Genomic DNA, 17317 nt, shown 5'->3' on the forward strand with positions numbered 1-17317 from the left:
ATAAACTTCTTTAAAAGCCACTAATTGATTTACACTTTATCATGGCCACTTCTGACATCCAAATTGCAGAATTTTAATTGCTAAAAGCAAGATACATTTTATGCATTTGCTCTTGATTAAGAAGTTTAAGGCTTATATCTACATTTTAGTTTCTACCATTAACATTTTTTTGTTAATAGTTCAACATTTTAGCCATATTTTACTAACACAATTTTTGGCAAACTTCCATCTGGTTTTAACTAAATTTTCAATTGTCCTTTGATGGCAAGCTAAGAAAAATAATCTAATCTCTCATCCTTTTAGTTTACTTTGTCCTGTGCTAATTACCATTTCTCGTTAAAATTTAAATCTTCTATATAATTAACCAAAACATAGCTTTTTCCTGATTCTTGTGGTTTATGTCATCCTGTTTCTCCCCTTCCTTTGTACTGTAATATTCTTTACCTCATGATCTCATGTACAAATCTATTTTTCATTACTTAGTACTTCCTTTTACACAAAAAGGTGCCTGTCTGCCGGCCACTGATGCTCACTGATTGAGTGTAGTTTTCAAAAATCTCTAGATGACAGAGACCACAAGTCCACTCTTGAGAGGCCCCATCAAGGAAACAGCAGTCCCCCACAAGATGGCTCAAGAGAGTTCCAAGCCTGTGCTTGGCTAGGGCTTTATTTAGGCCATGGTTAGGTGTGAGTGGACTTGTTCCTCGAGCAACAAAATCTAAAAATATCGGCTGCCCGGAAATCACATGCATGAAAATGTTACCATATGTATGAAGTTTTGGGGTTATGGCGCAAAAGATCATTTCACAAAAGCATGCGCAGATGGCCCTTTGTTATTGAGTAGACACTGGCCTTGTCCCTCAAATCAAAGAAATGCTAGAATATGAGTTCAAGTGAGCTTAAAGAAGAATTGGTCTATCCCATGTTGTCCTCTTGGTAAAGGGATAGGACAATACACTGACACACTAACACACAAAACAAAAAACCAAGAAACAGACATGTGGCCATACACAAGAATGACCCCTGGGTCTCAGAAGAAGGGGAGACATCTCACCCCCTTTTCTGGAGGATTTACACTTATGTCCAAGTCATCTCCTGACCTATCACACACAAAACACAAAACACAAAATACTCACCTCTGGAGGATTTCCAGGGTGACTCCTGCAAACTTTGACTCTGGGAAGTGTCCAGGGCAAGGGGTCACCATCACAGTCCTGGGGCTGCAGATAAAGCAATCTCTCTGTGACTGCCCCCAGTTACTGGAGGGGTCTTCCCCTGCCCCAGGTTTCCAAGGCCAAGGCCAGAGGCTGGTATCTCACTGGGGCCTCCAGAAAATGTTGTATACCAGATACCCATGTGGGCCTCAAACCCACAACAGTGGTCACCAGCGCTCAGTGAATTGGGCTAGCAGTCTTTATGGAGCTGTGCACAGCATCTGCTCACCACCACTGAGATGGTGACAAACAGATCTGGGTCTCAGTGGGGCTGGGTTTTTAAAAGCCAAAATCACATGTACCATTCACAGGTGGTCATGGGGTAAGAATCACATGTACCATACGCAGGTGATAGTAAGCAGACAAACAGAAGCAGAATTGGCAGCTAGCAATCACAAATAGCAATTACGATTCTAGTAAAACTCTGGCAAATAAGGCAGTGAACCATTTAAGCAATCAGAATACCCTTTCTTTGTTTAATTCTTGGTCTGGATGTGACTGGTTTTAACTATCCTTAAATCTTTCTCTTCCTGGAACTTCCCCTAATCTGAGTGGTCTTGCTCATTCCTTTCTTTTGCCAAGGTCAAGCAGCTCTAGGTCAAGCTGTTTTTGGGCTCCTGTTATTGGGCTTAGGTTCACCCTTCCCTAGGCCCCATGATAAAAGATTCATAATGTTTTATAAGCTTTTGCATGAAACGCTGAAGCTCCTTGTAATAACCAGCAGGGCCAGAAATGCTGCCCTGTGCCTGTGTCACTGCCACAGATCCATAGGAGGGGGCGTGGCATTAGGCTGCATTAGGAGTGTGTGTGTTTCAGGGAAGGGGGCGGGGAACATCCTAGGAAGTCCTGCCCCACGACAACTTCCCAGCCAGGGTGGCACTTCTGAGGGGGCCCGGAAGCCTGCAAGGGGCAGGGCATCAGAAGGCCAGGGTGTATATGTAGGCTCCTGGCTCCGCTGGGCTCAGCTAGAGTCGGCTTGGATTAGCTCAGCTTGGCTCAGCTTGGGTCAACTCAGCTGGAGTCAGTTCCGTTCTTTGCCCAAGAGTCCATGTGAGAAGAAAAGCATTTTTTCCCTTGCCTTGCAGTTGGCTACTGTCTGCTAGGTGTGCAATGGTACCTATCACTGTAAATCATGTAGAATTTATTTTATTTTCTCCCATGCATTTTTTATTGTTATTATAAAGGTGATGTCCAGAGGGGTTACCCCGTTACATAAGTCAGGTAAAGAGTACATTTCTTTTTGGACAATGTCACCCCTTTCTTTGCTCTCTCCCAGTTTTTCTCTCTCGTCCCCACCCACACATTGTATGGTTCATTTTGAACATAATATCTAGTAAGTACCACTGATGCATTAGTTCACCTTTTGTCCCTCCATTTCTGTGTATCACAAACACAGATGAAGGAACACATAAGACTCTCTTGGCAGATGGAAGAATCAAGTGTGAAGATAGCTGGCCTCTGTGGACATTCTGGTTCTCCTCTCCTTCCCACTGTTTTGCTAATACTTTTCCCATCTCTGTTTTCCTCCATTCTTTCTCCTCTTTGTCCCTCTTTACTTCCTTTTGAATTCATCTTGTATAGGAAAAAATGTAGAACTATGTTGATAGAAATCAAATAGTTCTTCCTAATATAAACAATTAGTCCTAATATTGTTGAATTATTGTTGAATAGTCTATAAGTTAGTAGTGGAGATAATCTACTTGACTAGCATTTATTAGGCCACAGAATCCAGTCTAAGTGCATGCGTGTGTCTGCACGCACATACACACACACAGACACACACAACCAGGGTTTAAACTCAAGGCCTTATTCTTTCTAGGTAACTGTCATTTGCGACATAACCTTTGTCATATATGTTTATCTCTTTATCTATGTATCTATAGATATATAGATATATAGAAATATATTTATCTATATATAGTATAGCTTTACATATGCTACATATACCATATATATGCAATTATATATATGATGTAGTATGTGTAGTATATAGATTTCTATACTATATGTACTTATGTATAGCATATGTACTATATATACATATATAACCTATCTATGTATCTGTATATAGTATATCTATAGAAATAGATATAGTTATGGATATAGAGATATAGCAAAACCTCAAAATGTACTGCCAAGACTATATTGTCATTGGTCCACACTACAATCCTAATAAATTCCCAATATTTGTAATTTTCTTTGCTCTGAAATATGTTGATTTCACTCTTGTTTAACATATTATTTACAGATAATGCTAGGTATTTGGAGAAGGAGTTCCTAAAAGGTGCTTTGAAAGACAGTGAAGAGAAAACCTATCCTAGACCCTATAGGTTCCTAATATAGGCAGCCATATAGCTTAATTGGTAATATGTATCTCAGTGAGTCCAAGTTGACCCCATCTGTAAAATACATGTAGATGGAGGAACAGGGAATAGAAATGAATTTGAACCTCAACAGTAGACAAATCAATAGGATGACAAAAAACACCATTTAAAAGTTAACAAATGCCGTCTATACACTTGCACACCACCTAACTTATTTACTTAGAATTTTATGAGCTAAATGTAGTTTCCACATGAAAGGGAAAATATGTGTCCTTTGTTTCTCAGTTTCTGACTTAAAATATTTTTTCTAGGTCAATATCATGCTTTCTCATGGGTGAATGAAATTCCAGGAAAATGTCTTATCACATTTTCTTGATCCAAGGAAGGCTGAATAAGGGAGATTTCATTAAACTGCAGAGCTTCTGCATGGCAAATGACATAATTAGCAAGCTAAATAGGAGGTTCACAGATTGGGAGAATATCTTCACTAGGTACACAACAGACAAGGGCCTCATATAAAAAATCTACTTAGAGCTCAAAAAATTACTCCCCCATAACAAATCCTCAAAAAACAAGCACCTCCTTAATAAGTAGGCTGAAAGAACTAATAGTAGACTTCTCTGGAGAGAAAATAAGAATAACCAGTAGACATATGAAGAAATGTTTGACATCTCTAGCTATAAAAAAATGCAAATTAAAACTACATTGAGATTACACCTTACACTAGTTAGAAGGGCCATTATGAAAAATACTTACAATAGCAGATGCTGTCAGGGGTGTGGCCAAAAGGGAACGCTCCTACACTATTGATGGGAGTGCAAACTCGTTCAACCACTCTGAAAAGCACTATAGAGGTTCCTCAAAAGATGAAAAATAAAGCTCCCCTATGACCCAGCAACCCCACTTGTGGGCATTCACCCAAGTGATCACAAACAGCTATGTTCACCGCAGCATTATTTACCATAGCATTACCAAGATATGGAACCAACCTAGATTATCCTCAATGGATGATGAATGGATCAAAAAATTGTGGAATGTATACACAATGGAATTTTATGCTTCTATTAGAAAGAATGACATCGCTCTGTTCACAAGGAAATGAGAAGACTGGGAAAAAAAAATCTTATTAAGTGAAGTAGCCCAGAACCAAAGAAATACAGTCTCTATGGTTTCCTTCATTTGTAATGATTAGTATATGCCCAGGATAGTCCTAGCAGAAGATCACAATAGCTCAATCACTATGTACATATGACCATATAAAATGATAGTAATTGAAATGAACTCGAAGATTAGAAAAAAGAAGCTTTTTTTGTTGTTGTTCTGTGTGAAGTTATTTCTATTTTATTTCATTTTTCGTCATTAGGTTTATCACCAGTTGTCACTTTTTACATTTTATTTATTTTGGTGCCCTGTGTGTTGTATATATCCTTATCTAATTTGAGGAAGTAGAGAATGTTGAGATATAGGACAAAGGGTGAACCAAGGAAACAATGATACTCACAAGACTTTTTTTTTGCCAGTCATGGGGCTTGGCCTAAGGATCTGAGCACTGTCCTTGGCTTCTTTTTGCTCAAGGCTAGCACTTTACCACTTGAGACACAGAACAACTTCTGGCTTTTTCTGTGTATGTGGTGCTAAGGAATCGAACCCAGGGCTTCATGAATGGTGGGCAAGCACTCTACTGCTAAGCCACATTCCCTGCCCTCACAAGACATTTTTGTTGGAAATGAACTTTATACCTTGTGGGGAAGGTACTCAAGGGCAAGGGAAAGTATGAGTAAATTAGGGGAAAACAGTGCTTGACAAGAAATATAGTCATTGCTTTATTTATGTAACTGTTATCCCTCTGTACAACATCTTTCAATAACATAAAATTAAATTTAAAAAGAGAAGACCATGGTATGACTTTTCAATGTATGAAAAGAAAAATTGTAAGCCATGCAGAATAATCAACTGGTAGGAAATACTTTTAAATTAAAGCCAAAATTTAATTGCATTTTGAATGAGCAAGTAATGCATTATAATTATATTTTATTTCTAATAATCCTTATCAAGGAAATAGTCCTAAACAGTGACTAAAATTTTCAGAAGACATAAGGAATTGTAGAAAGGGTGAAAATATGACCAAATACAAAACTCTGATCACATAATTTTTTCTTGTTTAATATTTATTGCTAAAATTAGATAATACTGACCAATCATTATGAGTCTACTACCACAGCAGAATTGAGTTTTTTTAAATTAAAATATTTATACCGAAATTACATCAGTCTTTACCAGAAATATTCATATAAACAAAATAGACCGTGGTAGTTCTTAAACTAACAGATAGCAAAACAATATAAATTATACTCAAAAGGCACTGCTGGCTCACACTAGGTGCTCAGAATACTCATATCTGTAGGATCATGATTCAAATCCAACCTGAACAGAATAGTCTTTTATATTCCATCTTAAAAGTTAGCAGCAAAAGCTAGACTGGAGGTGTGGATTAAATGGTATAAATACCTCTTGCATATTAAATACTACATACATATTTAAAAATCAGCAGTGTAATTTAACTTATCCACCAAAACAAATATTTGTTAATATTTGCTAATAAAGGTGAAACAAAAACCATGCACTGACAAACAGAAAACTATTAAAATGTTTTAAAACAACAAACCTTACAACAACTGTCAAAATGACTACATTAAATGTGAAATAGAATTTTAAAGAGAGTTGTTGTCAGAATTAGTTAACATTGAAGATGAAAATAAACACAAACTAAGATTTCACCTTATATTATCTACAAATTGAGATACCAATAAATTAAAGACAATAATATTGCAAAATATCTGACACAAACATTACATAACAAGAGATGCTGAATGGCTTATTATCAGATCAAAAAGACTCTAAGCCAAGAAATATTACTGAAACAGAGAATATTTGATGATGATGATGGTAGAATAACTGATTTGGAAGAATACAAGAAAGTATAATAATTACAAAGACATAATGGCCTAATGACACACTTTCACTGTGTATGTGAGATATTAGTATATAAAGACATAATTAAAATAAAAAATAAACAACACATACTTTTTCAGTACTGCACTTCCATTAACTTTTGAACAGCTAGTAAGAAACTCATCAGATCTAGGGAAGGCGAGAACACCATTAGACAATTTAAGTGACATTTATGGAGTCCCTCTCCAATAACATCAAAATACACGTATAATTCACTTTAAGCTCTTGTCAGCATTTCTTAGGAAACAGCATGCTACATCATAAACTAATATCACAAAATGTAAGGGATTAAAAGCCACCATTCTGGGATCAAGAAAATGTGTTATATATACACAATGGAATTCTATGCCTCTATCAAAGAGAATGACATTGTCCCATTCATAAGGAAATGGATGACTTAGAAAAAATCATGTTAAGTCAAGTGAGCCAGACCCAAAGAAAATAGACTCTATGGTTTCCCTCATTTGTAATAATTAGTACATGTCTAGGATAGTCCTAATAGATGATCACAATAAGATGATGCTCAAAGAAATGAATGAATGCCATGTTATGGCAATACGCGGTTTATCAATGTTATTTTCATTGTACTATGTGAAATTATGTCATTTTCTTTTGTTTTTCTTCCTCAGGGTTTTACACCTGATTTCACGATAACTGACCTTATTACCCTGGGAATTGTGTGTATGTTAATTGGAATTAGGGAAGCAAAGGGGAACATCAAAATGGAGAACAAAGAGTAAAAGGCGAACCAGTGCAACAGCAATACTTACAAAACTATACGCTGTAAACCAACTGTACAAACTTATGGGAGGAGGGAAATGGGGAGGGGGAAAGGTGTGTGTGGGGGGAATAAGGGAGGAGGTAACAAGTTTGATAAGAAATGAACTTTTAGAACTTATAGGCACAGAAAGGAACTTCTTGAATATAGTCCCAGGGGCACAACAGATAGGGGGGAGACCCGACAAATGGGACTACCACAAAATAAAAAGTTTCTGCACACCTAAAGACATAGCCACCAAACTAGAAAGACAACCAACCATATGGAAAAGGATCTTCACCAGCACAGCAACAGACAAAGGCCTAATATCCATCATCTACAGAGAACTAAAAAATCTAACCCCCTCCAAGCCCAGTAAACCAATTATTAAATGGGCAAAGGAGCTAAAGATAGACTTCACAGGAGAAGAGATAAAAATGGCAAAGAAACGTAGGAGGAAATGTTCAACATCCCTGGCAGTAAAAGAAATACAAATGAAAACAACCCTGAGATACCACCTTACTCCAGTTAGAATGGCTATACTCTAAACTCTGGCAACAAGAAATGCAGGAGGGGATGCAGGGAAGGAGGAACCCTTCTCCACTGTTGGTGGGAGTGCAAGTTAGCATAACCACTTTGGAGAATAGTATGAGAGTTCCTCAAAAAACTCAGCATAGACATACCCTATGACCCAGCCATACCACTCCTAGGCATCTATCCTGAAAAACAGGTCTCAGGATATCAAAAAGACTTCTGCATATCTATGTTTAACGCTGCAAAATTCACAATAGCCAAAATATGGAAACAACCCAGATGCCCCTTTACAGATGAATGGATCCAAAAAATGTGGAGTCTATACACAATGGAATACTACATAGCGATTAGAAATGATAAAATATTGGCATTCACAGGGAAATGGTTAGAACTTGAATAAATAATGTTTAGCGAGACAGGCCTAGAACACAGAGAACAAAGGGGCATGGTCTCCTTGATATATGAATGTTAAAGTGTGTGTGTGGGGTGGGGGGCGACAGTAGAGACCAGGTCTGCGAAACAAAAAACTTCTTGTCAAATGGTATTTCCACAGGTTTGGGTCAGCGACCTTACATTATGTATCTAAAACCAAACAACTACTAAACATAAAAAAGTCTAAAATAGACCTCTCAGTGGATCACTATAGCACAACAGCTATGTATGTATGATCACATAAGACAAGAATAAGCAAACTGTATTGTTGACGTTATATTTAAAGTTCTAGGTGAATTTCCTTTGGCGTTCGCCATGTGGCTACTATATATGATTTAGGTACACTGGGTATTGTATATATGCCTACCTGATCTAGGGAAGGGAAAGAAAAATGAGGGTGTAAAATATCACAATAAATGTACTCACAGCCCTATTATGTAACTGTACCCCTTTTGCACAACACCTTGTTAACAAAATTTAATTAATAAAAAAAGCAAAAAATTACAACACATAGCAACTATTATGTCATAATTGACATTATTTGCTCAGCCAATCTGAATGTGCTGAAGCACAATGTATAAAGGATAAAAAAAAAAGAAATGAACTTTTAGTAATGAGAAATTTTCAAAAACGCTAGGATTTTACAGGCTGACAAGGAGACTTGGCCTGTAACCATCCCTCACAAGTGCAGTCTCCACTCTTGTACACTTGTTGCTACTGTTTTCCGTGCATCAAATTTGTCCTGCCTCATCTTCCAAAATTTACTCTTGTCCCTTGATCTTAAAGGGGGAGCTGATGGGTGAAGTTCATCCATCTTCTGTAACTTCTTCAGGCTGACTCAGGGGTGCTGACCCTACCTAGCCAAAAAGCTATAACCTTAAAATAATTTACCAAGGAGCTGCCAGGATCAGATATCCATTAGGAGCTTCACTTCAAACTGGAAATTACATGCAACAGTTACCTTTTAACAACTGCACAGACCTCTTTAACACTTTCCTCATTGGCAGGGGAAACTGGTCTATGATGACCTAACAATGCCTAAATTACATTTGATGGCAATAAGGACACAATCTCAGGCACAAAAGCTTCCTAACCTGAACAGCGGTGCCAACTCAAAATTCACTGACAGTACAAGGATACTTTGGATACAATGGTTCTGTCTCTGTTTACAAAAGCACTCATTGGAGGAGAAACCAGACAAGCAGATGTACACAAGGTCATTGATTGGGTTCGGTCCAGTGTGACTTCTTTCAGGTTTTTGAAGGAGAGAGGAAAAAGCAAATGTTTTCCCACACTGTATACACATGTTGTATTTATCTCCTGTGAGAATTCTTTCACACTCTCCAAGGGATCTAAAGGAAGAGCAGGTTTTCCCACAATGCTTACATCCTTAGGGTATGGGTTTCCCTCCAGCATAAGTCTTTTTATGTTTTTGAAGGTCACTTGACAAAAATGAATGTTTTTCCACACTGCTTACACCCATAGGGTTTCTCTCCATGTGAATTCTTTCATAACTTCCAAGGGCACAGGAAAATGCAAATGTCTTCCCACATTGCTTACATCCATAGGGTTTCTCTCCAGTGTGAATTCTTTCATGTGCTTTAAGGTAATGAGAGGAAGGGAAGGTTTTCCTACACTGCTTACATCCATAGGGCTTCTCTCCAGTGTGATTTCTTTCATGTCTCCCAAGGGTACTGTGAGAAACAAATGTTTTCCCACGTTGCTTACATACATAGGGCTTCTTGTCCATGTGAATTCTTTCATGTGCTTTAAGATAAGTAGAGAAAGGGAAGGTTTTCCTACATTGCTCACATTCATAGAGTTTCTCCCTGGGGGGAGTTTTCTTATTCATACTATGCTCAGTATTCTGTTTTTTGTTGTTGTTGTTGTTGTTGTTGTTGTTTTTTGGCCAGTCCTGGGGCTTGGGCTCTGGGCCTGAGCACTGTCCCTGGCTTCTTTTTGCTCAAGGCCAGCACTCTGCTACTTGAGCCACAGTGCCACTTCTGGCCATTTTCTGTATATGTGGTGCTGGGGAATCGAACCCAGGGCCTCATGTATATGAGGCAGGCACTCTTGCCACTAGGCCATATCCCCAGACCCATGCTCAGTATTCTGTTGGAAGGCTTCTTCACACTGACTACCTTCTTCATGTTCATTGAGTCTCTCTAAAATTGAGTTCTTATTTCTTCCTTATTTTTTGTAGTCAACTTCAGTATTTCCTTCTTCCCCCTTGTATTCTATAGATACCAGGTGCCTCAAAGTTTCCAACATCACTTCTCTGTAGCGTTCCTTTTGAGAAAAACTTAGTAAAGTCCATTCTTCCAGAGTAAAATTTATGACCACGTCCTCAAAGTACACAGTCCCCTTACCTTAGAGCTGTGTATTTTCGTAGTTTCCACGGTGATCGCTAGCATCTTTTCATTTCAACTTGGAAGACTTACGTGACATGTTCTTTTTTGTTGGTTTGTTTGTTGTTTTGTTGGTAGGCCTAAACTCTTGGGTGCTATCCCTGGTCTCCTTTTGTTGTTTATTGTTTTGAAGGATTGCATTTTGTAATCTGTATTAGAGGTCCAGTGGTTTACAGGAAGCCAATTGTTACTGAAGCCTGCAGCTCACAAATAAACAAAGAACAGTTAGGAAACAGGCCAGCAAGAAAAGAAAGAGCAAAAACCGTACCAACAAACCAATTCAGATCCAATGGAGAGCTGGATAGGGATGCCATGGTGAACCCAGAAGAGCCAGGAGACAGGACACAGGATGAGAACACGAAGACATGTGGCATGGAGTCTCTGTATATGTTTCAAACAATGAATGGGCTGACTATGATTGCTTTCTGACTTTTCCTGTCTCCTGATAACTTGTTTCTAGGTTTCTTGAATTCCCTGATTAAAGAGTCCATCTAGCATTCATCTAAATTAATTAAAAAACCATATTTGGTTCCTTAAAATGGTATCTCATTAAAAATACGTTCTTCTTAACACACTTAAAAATAAATATTAAATAGCACTATGACTTTACTATCTATAATAATAGAACACTAAAGGTAAGTTAATTAAGCATGTCCAGTATTTTTAAAAAATTCAAGAAGAACCCCAAAGACTCTACAGCCAAGTTACTGGAGCTGATCCAAAACGTTGGCAATGTAGCAGCATACAAAATAGGCCCTCAAAAATCAGTAGCTTTTCTAGAGGCCAAAGACCGGAAGACCGAGGCTGAATTCAGGAAAGCAAGTCCTTTTGCAATTGCCTCAAAAGCTTTGTATTCACATACTTAACACTTTGGCTAAGTTGGATAGTGGCATAAGTGATCAGAGATTCCCTAAACAATTAGTCAAACTCAGGAAGTGCCCACACGTGACAGGATGAAGGACAATGCAGAACTACATTGGGGAATTACAACCCATCCACCCAGTCTGTGTACTACCACCACGGAAGGAACAAGCCTGCATCAGAACACACCCTAAAAGCAGGGGGTGGAAGGTCAGTGTTTGAGGGCCCACACCTGTGAGCCCAGCCTACAGGCGGCAGAGACAGTGGTTTCCCAAGCTCAAGGCCAAACTGGTCTTCCCTTAAGACCCTGTATCTGAAACCCAGCAAGCAAACAAATCTGTTCCCCAGCAGGCCAGCAGGGCCACAACCCCTCAAAGAAACATGAGAAGGGAAGGAAAGGGTGGAATAATGCCCACAACTGTATAAACATACAGACATGTAATATATGTGTGTATACATACATGTTGATTTATATATGTGTATACCTAGATATAGGTGCACATGTGTGTATATATATATATATATATATATATATATATATATATATATATATGCATACACTGAGGTGAAGCTGGAGTTTGGGGAGTGAATACAAAAGTGTGCCTAGGGCTATGGGGAGAAGAGGAAATGCAGGGCCAGAGAGGGAGGATCTGGTCCTCGGGTTTGAGACAAAGTGAGGGTTGGTGGAGGGGGCCATTGCACCGAGGCTTGGACCCCAGGTCAAGGGAAGGGTGAGGGCTATCTGGACCCAGGAGGTCGGGACAAGAAGGGCAGAGCAGGCAGAGGGCCGTGGAGTTGGGGGGAGGGCCCTGTGGAAGGCCAGGCGTGTGGTCAGAACCCCTGGCAGGACCCGAGGGCTCGGTGGGCGTGTGCCGTGGGGAGGGGCTTAGAGGTGGAGCTGTCAGGAGGGAGGGTCAGGCAGAAGCCTATATAAAGCGGGAAGCTGGCCGGATTGCTTTGGAAAGCTACAACGGAAGGAGGAAGCGGAGGCCAGCCTCGCAACAGCCACAGACCAACCGACCTATCCACCGACCGACCGACCAGAGGAGGGGTGCCCAGAGCACAGCGAGTGACCTACAGCATCCAGGAAGCCAGGTGAGCGGCCCGTACGGACGTGGACGGCGTGGGCATCGGGATGGGAGCAGCGGAGTGGGCGTGCGGGGCCCTGCGGCAGCTCCAGCAGCTCCTTGGCCCCAGCATAGACGCGGAAGAGCTCCGCCTCTCCTTGAGGCTGCTCTCCCGCCTGCCAATGACACCGGAGATCCTGGCGGCCACGGGTGTCAGGGGAACGCTGGAGGCCTTGAGCAAGCATCAGCAGGTGGGCAGTGTGGCCAAGGAGCTGGCCCAGCGCTGGGAGATCTTGGCTGTGCCGAGCCACGAGTCAGAGGCTCGCAGCCAGGTCCCGGAGCAGGCTGTGGCTCCCGAGCCCACGGGGGAGGATCGGGGGCAGGGGTGGAGAAATGGGGAGCAGGAGAAGATGTGGAAGGCATCCACCGTGGATCGGTGCTGTCCCAGCGGGGCGAGGGACCTGGTGGAGGCAGGAAGCCTGGTGAGCAGCCCGGGCCTGTGTGCAGACCTGGACCTGGGTGGCGTCGGGACGCAGACAGCAGAGTGGGTGTGGGGGACCGTGGGGCAGCTCCAGGAGCACCTGGCCTCCAGCACAGAAGGGGACATGCTGCGCAAGATCCTGAGGCTGCTGTCTGTCCTGCCCATCACGGCGGAGATCCTCGCTGCCACGGGAGTCAGAAGGACAGGGAAGGTGTACAGAGCACACCCACAGGTGGGCAGTTTGGCCAAGGAGATGGTGAAGCGCTGGAAGACCTTGGCTCTCCTGGGCGGAAACCCAGCGCTTGGGCCAGAGCTGATGGGACGGGTCTGGGAGCAGGATGGCTCCCCAGCGCCCACCCAGAAAGTCCCGGAATCTGGGGAACGGAAGCAGAAGAGGTGGAGCTTGGCAGGTGCGGATCCTTCCTGTAAGAGCAGGTCAAAGGAGCCGCGGGGCCCAGGATACGGAGCGGCGGAGGGGGCTTGCGGAGCCGCGCAGAAGCTCCAGGAGCTCCTGGCCCGCAGCACGGACACGGAGGAAATCCAGAAGACCCTGAGGCTGCTCTCCATCCTGCCCTTCATGCCGGAGATCCTGGAGGCCACGGGATTGAGGAGCACGGTTCAGGGGCTTAGGAAGCACCAGCAGGTGGGCAGCTTGGCCAAGGAGCTGGACCTGTGCTGGGAGACCGTGGCTCTGCTGGGCCACCACGCAGCGCTCGTGCCAGCGTTCCTGGGGCAGGACCCCGAGCGGGATGGCGCTCGGGAGCCCAGGCAGGATGGTCCTAGAGAGGAGGAAGCAGAGGAGGTGGGGGAAGACGATACGCAGGGGGAAGGGGAGGAGGAGAAGGACAGAGAGGAGGAAAAGGATGGGCTGGATCCTTTCTCTTACTGCAGGACGCATGACCCATTGGATCCAGGAACCCAGGTGAGTAGTCCCCGCATCTGTGCAGACGTGGTCCAGGGTTGCATCTCCACGCAGGTGGAGGAGTGGGTGTGGGGGGCCGTGGGGCAGCTCCAGGAGCGCCTGCCTCCAGCACTGAAGAGGAGGAACTCTGCAAGTCCGTGATGCTGCTGTCCGTCCTGCCATTCACGGTGGAGATCCTCACCGCCACGGGAGTCAGAAGGACAGTGAAGGTGTACAGAGCACACCCGCAGGTTGGCAGTTTGGCCAAGGAGATGGCGAAGCGCTGGAAGACCTTGGCTCTCCTGGGCGGAAACGCATCCCTCGTGCCAGAGCTGCTGGGCCAGGTCCTGGAGTGGGATGGGGCACCAGCGCCCACTGAGAAAGTTCTGGAACCCGGGAAAAGGAAGCGGAAGAGGTGGAGCTTGGCAGGTGTGGATCCTTCCTCTCAGAGCAGGGCCAAGGAACCCCGCGGCCCAGCAACCCGGGCTGCGGAGGGGGCTTGGGGAGCCGCGCAGAAGCTCCAGGAGCGCCTGGCCCGCAGCACGGATGCGGAGGAGATTCGGAAGACCCTGAGGCTGCTCTCCATCCTGCCCTTCATGCCGGAGATCCTGGAGACCACGGGAGTGAGAAGGACGGTTCAGGGGCTTAGAGAGCACCAGCTGGTGGGCAACTTGGCCAAGGAGCTGGACCTGCGCTGGGAGACCGTGTCTCTGCTGGGCCGCCATCCCTGGCTGGGGCCAGCGCTCCTGGGGCAGGTCCCGGAGCGGGATGGAGCTCGGGAGCCCAGGCAGGATGGCCCCACGCAGTCGGAGTGGGCCGAGTGGGAAGAGCTGATGATGGAGGCAGGTGTGGTTCTGGAATCCCCGGAGAGTCCCAGCCCCTAGGGGGCGAAGCCGCAGCTCTGGGCTAGGTGACCCCCAGCTCAAGGAGCCCTGTGACCTCCGGAGTGGGGGCAAGCGGTCTGCCAGTCCTGCTCCTGGCAGTAGGCTGCAAAAGCGACCCTGCCTGGCCCCAGGGTCCCCTGAGGACAACTTGAGGCCTGGGCTTCGTTGGGTCCCGACGAGCAGCCAGGTCAAGGGAGACCAGGCAGGCAAGCTGGTGCTTGCTCAAGCTCCCGATCCCACCCGATATGGGGAGCCAACGCTGCCACCTGAGGGCGAACCTCTGGATTTCCCCGGGGGGCCTGTCCAGTCAGGTGCTCTGCCCAGACAGGGGCGGGTTTCCCTTTATCCACTCCCTCTGCATGGGGCCTCTGTGCCCTGGGGGGAGTTGGGAGGGGAAGAAAAAGCTGAGGAGGAAGAGCAAGGTGAAGAGGAGGTGCAAGGGGAAGGGGCAGCCTTCCCTTTCCATAGAGTGGTCCTGAAGACCCCGGTGTACTCGGGACCCAGGCCCCTCCCGCTGCCTCCCTCCAGTGCCTGGGAGGTGTGTGAGCTTCCCCCTCACAGCGCTACCGGCTGTGCCCGGACACCCCGCATTCTGTTCGAGCTCGTGCCTTGTCCTGCAGCTCAGCACCCCAGTCCCGGGAACGGTCACAGCAGGACCATGGCACCCGGCGGCACAGACAGGCTGTGGCAAGTCCGCTGCAGAAAGGAATTTAAGGAGAACACCCCGGCCCAGGGAGAGTCCTGGCGCGAGCTTTTCGTGCGGCTGCGCCAAGAGCGGGAGCAGCGTCTGCAGGCAGTGAGCACCAGGATCCGGGCTGCCCAGGCCCAGGAGAGTGGAGGCCGCCGGGCACAGATGCTCCTGCACCCGCTTCCCCAGAAGCGCCCTCGCCGCGGTGCCAACCCCCGGCCCTGCGGTGCAGGGCCAGCCCCGAATCAAGGAGGCGCCCAGCAAGGAAACCTAGCTAGAGGAGGATTAGAACGGGGTGCCTTGGGGGCCGGGGCTGCGGGTGCGGGTGGAGCTGCTGGAGCTGGGGACGGTAGGCTCCATCCCCAAAGCCAGACAGCATCCTGCGCCCCTTCCGGCCCCACAATGGCAGCCCTCAGGCCCCTGGTCAGCACCGGAAAGCCCCCTGCTAAGAGAACTGCCCGGCTCATGGCCAACACCCTCCGCGATTACCTGAGATGCAAGAGCAGGTTCCCTGGGCGGTGAGCCCCTAGGCCTGCAGCACCGGTGGGCTGTCCCAGGGACCCCGCCCGCCGACTTTCCAGGGCCTCTCACGGACACCGGCTCACAGTGAGTCCCCTCTGACCTCCACCGAGGGAGCCTAAAACTTCATTGTTGCCCCTCCATGCTGAGCTCCACCCCTGGGAGACTGGAATACGCTGCCCTAAGGAACAGCATCTCACTTGGATGGCGTTTATAATGCGATCTCCACTGCTAAGTACACTACTCTCACGAGGTGGGCATTTTTCTCTTCAATCACTATCTACCCAAATCGCATGGATCTCGATGTTGCATAAATTGTGCAGCAGTGCTGCAGATGGGAAACTTTATAGGAATGTGTGTGTACATAATTATATATGTGCACACATATGTATATTATTGTAAACACACCCACTCATATATAGGATTACACCCCCATCCCCCCACCCTCCACACACATTTCATGTATTTATCTTGACAACACGCAGAGCACTGCCATCACCTGAAATGGTGCATTGGAGATCAGCGACTCCTTAAACCATGGCCCAAGCAGGTATGTGCCAGTTCTTCTCCAGTGAAGAAGGACATGGCAAAGAACCAGCCTGCACCAGAATACACCCTAACTGGGGGGAGGGGGTACGGGAGGGGGAGGAGATCATTGTTGATGGGCCACACCTGTGGACTCAGCCTAGGAAGGCAGAGACACCAGGTTCTATGGTTCAAGGCCAATCCGGTCTTCCCCTGGATACTCTGGCTCTAGCAGTTCTTCACTGGGGCTGTTTCATATCTAGACCTTCCACCTTGGTTCAGGGAAATACTGCCAAGTATCCTCTCCATAACAACCCTTTTGAGAGCTCAATTTCCACTCAATTTTAAGCCCCTCATCTACCCATCTCCACTCACTGTTTTGATAACTTTTCTAGGTTTGGTTTTTGAAGACATTTCCACACGTGCTGCGTCTTATTTCCTGCCCTTGGCTTCTCTTATGAATTTAGTGGGTTAGCAGGCTGATAGTTTCACACTGTGCAGGTATTTCTGTTCTTAATATCATCATAGCTGTATTAGTTCTGTGGTAATTCCCAAAAAAGTCTTGCCTCAAGTCTGCCAACAGTGTTAGGTTTTCTTCCTTTGGTGTCATTCTCTTCTGAGCCTTCTTTGTACCTCCTTGTGTTTAGTATTATATCTTTGCATCACCCTGGATCTCAGTTTACCATCGGAAGACAACAAGGCATCCCTGA

At 45.1% G+C, this 17317-nt stretch overlaps 1 protein-coding gene across 1 annotated transcript; it reads left to right on the top strand.

Moving 5' to 3' along the window:
- The first annotated feature begins 14263 nt into the window (after nt 1–14263).
- Nucleotides 14264–16085, top strand: LOC125366925 (elongin-A3-like). Its single transcript, XM_048367623.1, has 2 exons — nt 14264–14837; nt 14902–16085. Exons 1-2 carry the CDS (start codon nt 14264–14266, stop codon nt 16083–16085), a joined length of 1758 nt encoding a protein of 585 aa, XP_048223580.1.
- Nucleotides 16086–17317: the final 1232 nt, after the last annotated feature.

This window comes from Perognathus longimembris, chromosome 18 (genome assembly GCF_023159225.1).
Source record: "Perognathus longimembris pacificus isolate PPM17 chromosome 18, ASM2315922v1, whole genome shotgun sequence".
Classification (NCBI taxonomy): Eukaryota; Metazoa; Chordata; class Mammalia; order Rodentia; family Heteromyidae; genus Perognathus; species Perognathus longimembris.

Bases quoted from the DNA above. Each gene is read 5' to 3' on its own strand.
- LOC125366925 (XM_048367623.1), top strand. From the start codon at position 14,264: ATGGCGAAGCGCTGGAAGACCTTGGCTCTCCTGGGCGGAAACGCATCC. The intron at 14,838-14,901 runs GTGTGGTTCTGG...GCTCTGGGCTAG, and splicing joins AGAGCTGATGATGGAGGCAG to GTGACCCCCAGCTCAAGGAG.